The sequence below is a fragment of the Diadema setosum genome, chromosome 10 (assembly GCF_964275005.1).
Source record: "Diadema setosum chromosome 10, eeDiaSeto1, whole genome shotgun sequence".
NCBI lineage: Eukaryota > Metazoa > Echinodermata > Echinoidea > Diadematoida > Diadematidae > Diadema > Diadema setosum.
This window is the reverse complement of record NC_092694.1, coordinates 15,631,441-15,643,501: the sequence shown is the minus strand read 5'-3', so window position 1 is coordinate 15,643,501 and position 12,061 is coordinate 15,631,441. Positions and strand designations below refer to the sequence as shown.

The 12,061-nt window shown below is 39.5% G+C and overlaps 1 protein-coding gene across 1 annotated transcript; it reads right to left on the bottom strand.

Annotated features, from left to right (window-relative positions):
• Nucleotides 1-2,622: 2,622 nt before the first annotated feature.
• On the bottom strand, nt 2,623-8,857 carry LOC140233631 (patched domain-containing protein 3-like). Its single transcript, XM_072313732.1, has 3 exons — nt 7,864-8,857; nt 4,763-6,415; nt 2,623-2,672 (listed from the first exon to the last, which is right to left on the bottom strand). Exons 1-3 carry the CDS (start codon nt 8,855-8,857, stop codon nt 2,623-2,625), a joined length of 2,697 nt encoding a protein of 898 aa, XP_072169833.1.
• Between the last annotated feature and the right edge of the window lie 3,204 nt (nt 8,858-12,061).

The following is a 12,061-nucleotide window of genomic DNA, read 5'->3' as shown; positions in this document are numbered from 1 at the left end:
TTTTTGTTACTATAGTCGTTGATATTTTGTTTGATGTTTAGATGTATGCTACGATTTGTATTTGTAGAAAACGTATAGGTCATACATCCCCCAAACGTGCGCTAAACGTTCGCGAGAGTGTCTCAAAAGGTACGCGAACAATTTGCGATTACTTCGTAAAATGATCGTAAAAAAATCGCAGATTTCGCGTAACATACGCGAGACATTCTCCAAAGATTTGGAGTCTGTTTGGGGTTTCACGAACATTTTGCGAACATCGCGCGTGTCTTGCGAAGGTCTTGCGCATATGACGAGGCTTTAAAGACACTTTCGAGAACAACTCAAGAGCAGAATTTTAATCACGACCAAGTGTGCGGAAAAGGTTCGCAAAAAATTTCAAACTTTTTTGAAATTCTCGCCGAAGTAAAAACGACATTCGCGAACAATTGACGACGCTTCCGCACCCTGACGTTCGTTTGGCGATCTTTTGCAGACTAAAATACGAATGCTGGATTTTGCCATTCGCGTCCTTCGCAAATCGTTCGCGTGCTCCGTGAAATCACACCTTTATTAGGTGTGATTTCACGGAGCAAGCGAACGATTTGCGAAGGATGCGAATGACAAAATCTAACATTCGGGAAAGTCTTTTTCTGAATGTGTTCCGACAATGAAGCCGAAAACTACTCTTGCGCAATTTGTGCGACGTTTCCACGACGTATGTGCGAATGTCGTGTGTATCATTGCTAAAGTACAGCATGTTACGTACATGAAGAACACCCGACGGAAATGCGACAAACGAAACATTTTCAATAATAATGGGAGAAAAAGTACCCAAGGAGAGGTGGAAGCTGTCTGGAGTTGAATCTTTTTTCTTTCCTCTTCTTTCTTTTTACTTTTTCTCTCATTTCTTTATCGTGTGCTTTCCTACATTTTTTCCCCTAGGACGTATCTCCACTAGTAAAGCATTTCTTTTTTGGAGTTCCTCCAACACATAATCTCTATAGTTCAAATGAAATGTTACATACTTTAGATTATTTTAAGTGTATTCTGCGATTTTTTTTTGTATATCAAACACTTCTTTGTCTTTGCTAGTCTTTATTCTTTTTTTTTACTATAGTTGTTAATATTTGTTTGATGTTTAGATGCTACGATTTTTATTTGTAGGAAACGTATAGGTCATACATCCCCCCAAACGTGCGCTAAACGATAGCGAGAGTGTCTCAAAAGGTACGCGACAGTTTGCGATTACGTCGTAAAATGATCGTAAAAAATTCGCAGATTTCGCGTAATATACGCGAGACATTCTCCCAAGATTCGGAGTCTGTTTGGAGTTTCACGAACATTTTGCGAGCATCGCGCGTGTCTTGCGAAGATCTTGCGCATATGACGAGGCTTTAAAGACACCTTCGAGAACAATTCAAGAGCAAATCACAACCAAGTGTGCGGAAAAGGTTCGCAGAAAATTTCATTTTTTTTTAATTCTCCGCCAAAGTAAAAACGGCATTCGCGAACAATAGACGACGCTTCCGAACCCTCACGTTAGTTTGGCGATCTTTTGCAGCCTAAAATACGAATGCTGGATTTTGCCGTTCGCGTCGTTCGCAAATCGTTCGCGTGCTCTGTGAAATCACACCTTTAATCTTTACAAACCGTTGGGGCAACAACGTTGAAGGGATTATCAAATCAAGTCGAAATTAAACATGCTTTATTAACACATCCCGCCCATTATCAATTCCAACTTTCAAAGCAGTAGCCTTATCCATTCAAAAGTTATCAGCCTTGAAAGTGAAGAGTGTGCAAAGGGTTATCAAGAAATGAAATGGGGCCTATATGGGGCCTATAAGACATACCTGATCTCACTACTTTAAAGAAAAAGAGTTGTAGAAAAAAACAAAACTTCTGAAAATGCACTATCCCATTCATTTCATGATCCTAAACTTATAAATAATGTAAAAAAAGGTAGTTCTTTCAGAAAATATGAAAAAAAATCAATATTTACTTAGTTGACCCGTTTCAACATTTTTGAGTCCTCACGTAAAATCAAGGGGTGCGACTTTTTGTTCGTTTTGTGATGCAGGGTCACATATTACACGTTAACGGTAATTCAGCCTTTTGTGGGAATACTGTGTAAATGTGCTTATCCTCCAATAATATTTTTTGTCTGAGGATAATCCTTTATCTAAAATTTCAGAAAAAAACAGTATCACTGAAAGTCTTTCTGAAGGGGGAGGGGTATGCTAGGAGCTATTTAGGACGTTGTTTAAAAAGGAATGATTTGTGTGTTATTATTCCCTATTGAAGGGACCAGGAATTACAAGAAATCGTGTTCCTCTGTTTCTACCAAAAGAGAGAATAAAATTGTATTTGGTTGGTAAATGAGTAAAGAAAATGGAAGTTCTTCAGCATTCAAGAGATCAAATTCAGGCCTCAGAATTTGCCATCTCTTCAACGATATCACTGCATGCCTGTCACAGAACGATGATATTTTGGATAATAATTGACCCACCTGGTAGACTGTGGGCAAAGCACCTCTAAAGCAATACATTCGAAGTTAAATCCAAAGTTTTGTCCACAACATTACGTTGCACCCAATTGATATTCAAGTTCACGGACGACCAAATAGTCTAAATCTTGTCAAGACACTTATGCATCTGGTGCAAAGGCGGCGTTGTTATGCACGTTGTTCGGCATACCTAAAAAAGGAGAAAATTTCGACAGGGAGAAAAACAAGCCTTTTAAAATATAGTAGACGCATTTACTATTTCATTGGCTTAAAAACAGTCTGAGTGAATATTAATATGAGGAAATTGTGGGAAAAACATAATGATAATTTTCAATTGAATAGCATAACTTTTTTTCCACCCTTGATCCTGTCTGAGGGCTGTCATCCTTTGCAAATAAAAAAAAAAGCCCCAAACCAAGCCAAACCGTACATAATGCTCCCCAGTTATCAATGCATATAAAGACAAAAGCAAATTACACTCAGCACAAAAAGAAAGAAAAGAAAGTAAACACTTTTTCGAGGTCATGTTTGTCATCGAAGATTTCTATGAAAATCAACGTATTATATACCATATTAAAGGTTATTTAATTGGCTATGAAGTTAATAGGGTAATTAAGAAGAGAAATTTACACATGGGGGAGCACATTCGTGTTTGTCTTCCAAGGCACAATATTGAAAATTGCAAAAATTAACATGTTCTCTTTCATTTGCAAATGCCCTTCACGATAACATTGACAACAAAAGACCAGTTTAACATAATGCGAGACATGAATGAAATAGGAAAATAAGGTTTTGTTCTCTTTATCTCTTTATAACCTCTAGAAAAACAAAATGGGGATTTAAAGGGGAAAAATGAGAATTTTCTGTCAAGTCACACTTCAAATGACATAGCTTAAAGCTTAAAAATCCATGTTACAATTTCAAGAACAAAACATTATTTACAATTTCCTAATTAAAGAAAAAACTCGCGTTTTTACCATTTTTGTTAATTATTACATCTTCCCTTATTTCATTGGAATTTTGATATGGCGTAAAATACTTTATTTTCCTCCATTATTTGAATCCCTCATTGATATTTTGGGCTTTAAAGATATCACAGAGATCAAAGGTTTATTTTTGCAACTTAATTCATGTTTCTTCTTGTGTGAAATTTGTTGTTTGTTCTTATTGTTCTATGGAAGAGCACATACGCAAGAATGACAACTTGTTCAGTTTGGCATTTTTTTTTTCTTTAGTGCCCTGGAAGGGAAATACAATGTTGTTTACTCATGCGTAAAGTTTCCCCTTTTGTTGACCTACCAGGTTGATAGCCAATCAAATGTGACCCGCTACAACAAAAGGATCCTAAAGTCGCTGACGGCTGAACCGAGAAAATCGAGTTTGAAGTCACGCCATCAAAATTGGTCAAAACAATCGGATTTCTGTTATGGGCATAATTTTCTAGTCTAATGTTTTGTCCATCATCTGCCGAAATTTCTAAGCTAAATAATCAATAGAAAGGCAAGAAATTAGCGTTTTTCTGGGACATTACTTTCCGACTTTCAACCTAACAGAAACGTGTCCGAAGATTTGTATTCTGGCATTCTGGTTACTGATTGGTCGTGCGTAGACCGCTGGCGCTAAGCTTGAATGAACATTGCGGAGGTCGCTAGGAGCATACCTTCTATTGTCAAGCGGTGAAAACTGTCTCGCTTCCCCTTGTTCATGTTAGCGTCGGAAGGAAAACTTTCAAGGCATTTTTCTCGATACTCTGATTTTCTCATTCACTTGACATGCGCTAATAAAATCGTCGATATCTCCGTAACAGAGTACTTTTATGAAATGTGTTATATATGACATCGAAGTAGAAGAGTAAGGAAATAATGTCATGTCAATTTTAGAAAATTGTCCTCCCCCGACTTTCGGATCCTTTTGTTGTAGCGTGTCACAAATTACCTTCAATATGGTATAAAATTAATTAGCTTTCAGCCAAATATTCCATGAGAAATCTTAACTTGAAAAAGCGTTTACTTTCTTTTTTTGCCGAGTGTATAAACTTGTTCTTAAACCAATGTTAAAGCAAATGTCTTGGGTAAAAGGGAGCACTTGCACAAAGTAGGCATGCTTTTTCAAATGGGAGAATAAAATAATACAATTATTTTCAACAACAAAATATATTTTGCGAATTGAATGTAAAAATATACTCAGTTATTGTAAAGTCGGATTAAGCATTGTCACATTAGCCTGATCGGCGACAATTTCGTGGTATTTACCGGTATAATTACGAGGTATACAACTCACCGTACGAAGATACGCGAACCTTGTTGTTATCCTGTCGATCGTCACCTTCATTGGACCAACAGAAGCAGCAGCCGAATGACGAGAGGAGGACTGGCAGAAAGACAAGACTATGGAGAATCCCAAAGAGCATCACCAGGAGCATCACCTTGAAGAAGGCGACAAATATGTAGCTGGTTGACCAGTTTAGGGCGATTATTGCGATGATTGTAGAAATGGCTCCTTGCAGGATGGGCATACCGAGAGAGTAGAGCGCCATCACGGCATGCTGAGATGCCATCGAGAGCCTATCTCTGTGTTTGCCGTCGTACTCTTCGGGACCAGAGAGAAAGGAGTACGTGATGTGGGCGGAGAAATCGACGCTGAATCCTATGCAGAGAATGAGGTTGATCATAGAGATACTATCCAGACGTACGTCCCACAGGGACATGTAGCCAACGATACCAACCTCAATGGACGCGATGCACAGGGCTACCACCACGGAGCAGATTAGATTGGGGATGAGAAAGAAAGCGACGACGAACATGGCGGCGATGGCTATAGAGAGATTTTGGATTGTGACAGGTCGGATCCTGGCATACTGCTCGTAAACGATGAAGAAGGGTGAAAACGCGGTTAAAGTTATGCTGGCTTCACTAGCCTTGTCTCGAACTTCACTCATCATCTGCACTTGCTGGTTTGTGGTGACCAAGCCATCTCCCGTGAGTATGAATCGGGATGACTCTATCACAGTGTCGTTGGAACCTTCCTCGAAAACGATGTCTTGTGAGTATCTTGAGAAAGAGGGGTTAACGAGGAATTGGTTAACAAGTAGGCGAGAGAACTCATCTGGGTCTGATCTTGTACTTGCTGAAACATTTGCTGCATCCAGGAATTTCAGGAAGTCCCGAAGCCAAAATTCTGTGTACTCAGAGGAATGAATGTATTTGCTGCTTTCGAAATCTTCCACGATAGCCTCCAAATCTTGCTGGACTTCGGCGTCACTGTAATTAAGGCTTTTCTGGATGACAACAGAAACATAAGGCCCATAAGTCGAAAAATGATCAGACTGATGCTCGAAGAAATCGAAAGCTGGTGACCCGGAACGTGCCAGTAGCTTCAACTCCAAACCCTCGGAAACATTCAAGCATCCATAGATTGCACCACCCAGATAGGCGCAGAAAGCAAGCATGGTGAGGAACTTTACTCCGGGTTTCATCAGGAATGGTCCGTAGTATTCTTTGAAAAACGTCATAAGACCGGTTTCACAGTTTCCGATCGTCTTTTCACGGCGTTGTTCTTCCGACAGACCACCTGCGCAAAAGAACTTGTATGCCGTTGAGGGCGCTTCATCTGGCGATTTTACTTTCATCAAAGTCCAAACGTGACGATTCGCCGCCTCCCTTCGACCAGTGAGTGTCATGCAGGCTCCAAAGAAAGTAATCTGGAAGATATAGTCGAAGATGACTGCGACGCCGGTATACAGACAAAATACGCGGACCGCTGGTAGTGGGTTAATCGACCCTATACCGAAGGCGAGGGCGTCGGTAATGCTGGTGATGGTGATGGAGACTGCCGCCTCGGAGAAGGCTTTCCCCATCCGTTCCTCAACACTGTCACACGGACTGGTCTTCCGCCAAGCAGCAAGCATGATGAACATGTCATCAATCCCGATTCCTAGATGAGATGAGGTTTAAGATGAAATCATGAGTAAAACAAACAAAACAGAAAACGTTATCCTTTTGATTGCTTTCCAGATTAAGTTCCTTAACTCTTTATGTGCCGTGGTGTAACCCCTCTGTGTGCCATGTTATTCTGAGACAGCAACGCAGTCATGCTTTGGGGAAACATTCTGTTTGTTTTTTTTTCAAATCCATGTAAGTTCAATAGATTTTCGTGACTTTGGATATGTAATGAGCAAAGTTGTGAAGAAAATGCCAAGCTTTCCTGTGATGTAAATCTTGTAACAAATCTATCATCGTTTTTCTTTTAAATGACCAGTGGCTGCATTACTGTAAAGGCACTGGAGGCATGACATCGACACAGAAAACAGTGTCTGGAACTTAAAGGCATAATTTACCATTTGCAGGTGAAAGCATTAGTGCTTTAAAATAGTTCTAAAATGTGAGTTAGGGATAGAAACAACCACTGTCAAAATTTGAATCCGTATAATTGATGTGAAGTGTTGTTAAATACACAAAATGTGAACAATAGTTATAATAAAAATGTTTCCAGATTAAACCGTATACAGTTACGGTTTACTGAGAAAAACCCTGATATCTCCTTATATTTTGGGTTTTATTGCCAATATTTCATATGGTAGGATGTTTTATGATACAACAGACCTACACATATGCATCAAATGTGATATCTTGAACATTTTTGAAATCACTGCTCCCAAAGGTAAACTGGACCTTTAAATTTTGTTAGCAAACTCAGTTGGGAACACTACTTTATAGCCAATCACTACATATAATGCGAGCTACATGTGACAGGAATGGAATCAAGAGAAACGCTTTCATTGTACTGTGGCATTTGGCTATTTAGAGCAGAATATGCGAAGTTGGCACGTCATCGCCTAAGTCGGGCATGCGAACATGGCACATGATAATTATAAAGAGTTGATATTCTATTCTATAGGTACTGCAAGAGTTTGCCATCGTCTGTTTCTTTCAGGCTGACGACGTATGCCAGCTATCTGTAAAACAAGTTTGTTCGTTACCAAATTGTGATAGTCGTTTTATTGTGTGGACTGGCTACTTTGCTGAGTTTTTGCTTTGCTTTCTGTTCTAACCAAGACAGGGAAAAACACAATTCTTTAGTCGGAGTTTGTTGATTTCGTTTGAGAGGTTGACACTTGATATTGAATTCAACAAATTATTGATCGTAAAACGTATTTTGAAATGTAATTCATTACTATGTGCACACAAGAAAGAAGACCAAGTTCATATCGTGAACCCAGCCTCAAAGTTTTGTTTTGTTTTGTTTTTGTTTTTTGAGATAACACCACCCCCCCCCCAAAAAAAAAAAGAAGTTGTATATCTACTAAGTCAATTGGTCCTAAGTGAAAAATGTAGTTCTGAAAGGGTTCACCGGTCACTGCACACTGTATACTTAACACTTACCAATGATTAGGAATGGCATTGAGGACGTCACAATGTTGAAGTTGACCCCAGCGTAGGAAAGTAGTCCCAGAGAGGACGCCACGGCAAGACACGCGGAGATTGTTCCCATGAAGCCAAGAAAAGGTTTGCTGAACACCCAGTCAAACATCACACATGATGTGATGGCGAAAGTGAAGAGTAACGTGTACGAGATGGAGAAGAGAGGGATGACGGACTCCGTCGAAAGGCTCACTTCACTGTCCAGGGTGTGGGAATGGATGAATGAGACAGATATTGCGTCGGACTCAAAGTTGTCTACAAAGCTCTCGAATTCAGTCTCCCACTCCATACCCTCCTCCTCGAGAAGGGGTGTGGTCTGCAGAATGTAATTCAAGGCGAAAAGTCCAGCTCTCACGATTGTCTCGTTGTCTCTCAGCTCTACATCTCCGAAGGTAATTCCAAGGAAGTAACTCTCACCGTTCGACGCTTCGAAGAATGGGTAGGTCAAGTTCACGTGTTTCAGGTAACTGACGTTGCGATTGAGGATCTCAAGGACTGGGTTATCCACGCAGACACCCCGACTCATGGCGCAGAGAGACTCGTACGTGAACGACGTTCCAGTGCTGTTGGTTACTGATACGTTCCGCAATTCACGGTCGAAGCGTAGTATCTCGGAAAACACGTCCTCCACTAACACATCGTCTCCTGCTTTCGGGGCTAGGATGATGTTTGCGGCGAGATCTTCCGTGCCGTTTCCGCGTGTCGCCGTGTACTCATCGTAGTCGGTGGGAAAGTCATCGTATACAACCACAGCGTCGTCACGAGCTTGGCTGTTATCCGGAGTGAAAAGAAAGATGACATCGGTGTCGACCTTCAGGAACATGATTCCTACCGACAAGGCTGCCGCAACGATGAGGGAGATAAGGATGAATACGGAAGGCCATCGCGAGACAAACTTTCCGTAGTTGTAAAACAGCCGAGTCAGGCCGCGATCGATACAGTCACACTTAAACATAGTTGGAGCCTTATATTCAGGTGGCAATTCTTCAAATACTGCCAGATATGACAAACTGGATTTCCATGCGATCGACGATTTTCTTTAGAGACGAATTATTCTCCAGCTTGTCACCAGTCTGTTCCACTCGTTTTTATCAATCTGCACGATTAAGTTTTGAAACAAAACCTTCTATAAACAATGTATAATATAAGAAACACATACACACTCATGTACCACATACCAACACCACCCCACTTTTGTCTATAAAGAGTTTTCTTCGTAAAGGATCTTAATGCACTTTAGTGGGTTTACCCCTATTTCGCACAATTCCCCGTTTCCCTTCAAGAAGTCCTTCTATAAAGAGTCATTACCAAGAAGTATCAAAAAAAAAAATACAACGAATAACATCCTGCGTATGTCCTGAATTTAAATCTACATTATTTTTTTCCCTTTAATTAGGATTCTCCAAAAAAAAATTGTATTCATACAGTTCTTTTGACAGTCGTTGTGTTTAAGCCGTTCACTCGACAGATTAATTCGAAACTGAGCTTTAGCGGCCATCCGTGTCTTCAACAGTGAGGCCGTTTATTGTCAGTACCTCATCAACATTCATCGTATACGGACCCTAGATACTGGAATGATCTCTCCCCCGAAATAACAAGCTGCTCGTCTTTATATTCCTTTAAACGCAAATTCAAAGAGTCTTTATTGAGTGAATATCTTGCAGACACTGAATAGTCGTAATGTCTTGGTATGTTATTGTCCAGTCAAACATGTTGTCAACACGCTGCAGATTCCATTTTGGGTCTTGTCATCAGGCTCTCTGAATTCATCATTAACAATTCCACATTCTACTTCGCTTCCCTCTCTTCCTCTTTCCTCTACCTCTCTCTAACTTTCTATGCACAGCTTGACGGCAGGCACCAAATGGCTTAATAGCTGTACATGTTACTTTCTGTGTCTTCCTAATCATATTCTTGCGATAGTTTTAAAGCAACAACAGTTTATAGTATATATGTGACCCTGCACCACAAAAAAAAAAGAGTCGCCAGACATGGGTTTTTTAAAGCAGATTCTGAAAGAACAGAATCTAAGCTTTACAATGATGTAATACTTAATTCAAATGGATTCCCTTAACCTATCTAGATATTGGAAAGAACGGACACACTCTGGAAAGTGTGAACTGAGAAAACAGGCTCTGAAGTACAGGGTCGATTCAAGCGCTTAATCTCTACCAAGTTATGCAAGCTGTGGGATGAATGGAACAAAAAGGAAAAAAGGATGTTGACCATCGTAGCAACAACAATGAAGGGATTATCAGATTAAGCTGAAATTAAGCATGCTTCATAACACATTCTGTAAAAGATTAATGCAAACTTTCAATATTGTAGCATCACTCTTTCCAAAGTTATCGGAGTTGAAAGTGAAGAGTATGGACAGGGTTTTTAAAAAATGAAAAGGGGGCTCTATGAGAAACACCTAATCACGCTATTCCATCAAAAAGTGTGAGAGAAAAACTGCTGAAAACTCAAGTTCCTGTTTGTTTTATGACCCCAAACTTTATTACAATGTAGAATAGATTAATTGTTCTCTTCAAAAAATATGAAAAACTCAAGATTGGTTAGGTTGACCCATTTCACCTTTTGTCAGTCCTCACACAAAATCACTGCGTGCGACTTTTTGTTCGTTTTGTGATGCACGGTCACATATACCAAAGTAGGCTTTATAATAATGATAGATCGGTCACAGTAATGGTTCACACTAAAGTATTTTTTTCTTCTTCTTTTTTCTTCTTTTTTATCACATAAAATTTGGCAACCTTACATCATCATTCTGGTCTTATCTTCTATCCGTTCTCCGTTTCTTTTTCACACTCACTGATTACTCGGGGCTTACAGCCAAACAAGCTACCTTTCATGTAGGTCCCGTCATACTTCTCTTTCATCAACCCCATTTCGATTTCGATTTTGACCAACTATCATTACACGTAATTACTGTGTTATCACTATGTATATTGTTTGTTTTCTGCACATTGTTCACAGGGAAAAAAACAAACACTTGTCTGATTTCTGTTGTAATGTTCATAAATGAGAAGTATGAAAATAAAATGAATTGCATTGAATTGAATTGAATATGTATTATAAAAAAAACAACAAACACATTGCCCCACATAACAACAATCTCTGTCAGGTAAAATGCGTTGTAGAAGATACAGGCCCGTAGCCAGGATTTTTCAAGGGGGGGTGCGGTCACTAAAAAAACGGACCTTCGGTACCAATACCAATGATGACACACACACACACACACACACACTATATATATATAGTCTCTAAAAAAAAAAATCGAGTGAAAATTTTCACTCTAAAAAGAGTGAATACAAAAAAGAATGAATTTCGAGTGAAATTGGAGTGAATTTTGAGTGAAAATGCTCATTTTCACTCATTTTGGAGTGACGTCAGGGATCACTCCAAAATCTTCGAGTGATCCCTGACGTCACTCCAAAATGAGTGAAAATGAGCATTTTCACTCAAAATTCACTCTAATTTCACTCGAAATTCACTCTTTTTTGTATTCACTCTTTTTAGAGTGAAAATTTTCACTCGATTTTTTTTTAGAGAGTATATATATATTCTTTGGACGACCGAACTACAAAAGTTGTATAAGAATTTGCGCGCAAAGCGCGCCGCAAATTGTGAATTTTGACTGTTTTAATGACGTTTTAAAGTCTCGAGGAAATTTGTATTTTTGTCTGTTGCATGCAATCGCGTTACGGTATTTCATCTAGGAAATAGTAAAAACTCATTTTGCCAGGAAGTTGCAAAGTTTAATTGTGTTCGAGACTCTGCGCGCGTAGCGCGCCGCAAAATTGAGAATAGTGATTTTCCTGGTGTTGTTTTAACTTTTATTTTTTCTATTGTATACCCGCGTTAGCAGGCCTGAAGCCAGGATTTTTAAAGGAAGGGGGGATTGCGTTAATTAACAAAACGGTCCTTTGATACTGTCCCGGGAGGGGTAGCGACAATTAAAAGGTGGACACCATGCTCATACATGGACTTTCAAAATGGCCCCTAAACGAGTAATGATCATATGATTTTTTCGGGCCTTAAAAACAAGTATTCCTTAAATGTTTCCTGCACCCTAAAGAAGTACTTCATCATGATTGAACAATATACCATTTTCCCAAATTTCGGCCTTTTTGATACCCTTTGATTATATACGCTC

Coding starts and splice junctions, on each gene's coding strand:
- LOC140233631 (XM_072313732.1), bottom strand. CDS start 8,857: ATGTTTAAGTGTGACTGTATCGATCGCGGCCTGACTCGGCTGTTTTAC. Junction 6,416..7,863: donor AATGCCATTCCTAATCATTG/GTAAGTGTTAAG, acceptor CATCTCATCTAG/GAATCGGGATTGATGACATG. Junction 2,673..4,762: donor GGTTCGCGTATCTTCGTACG/GTGAGTTGTATA, acceptor CTCCTTTTTTAG/GTATGCCGAACAACGTGCAT.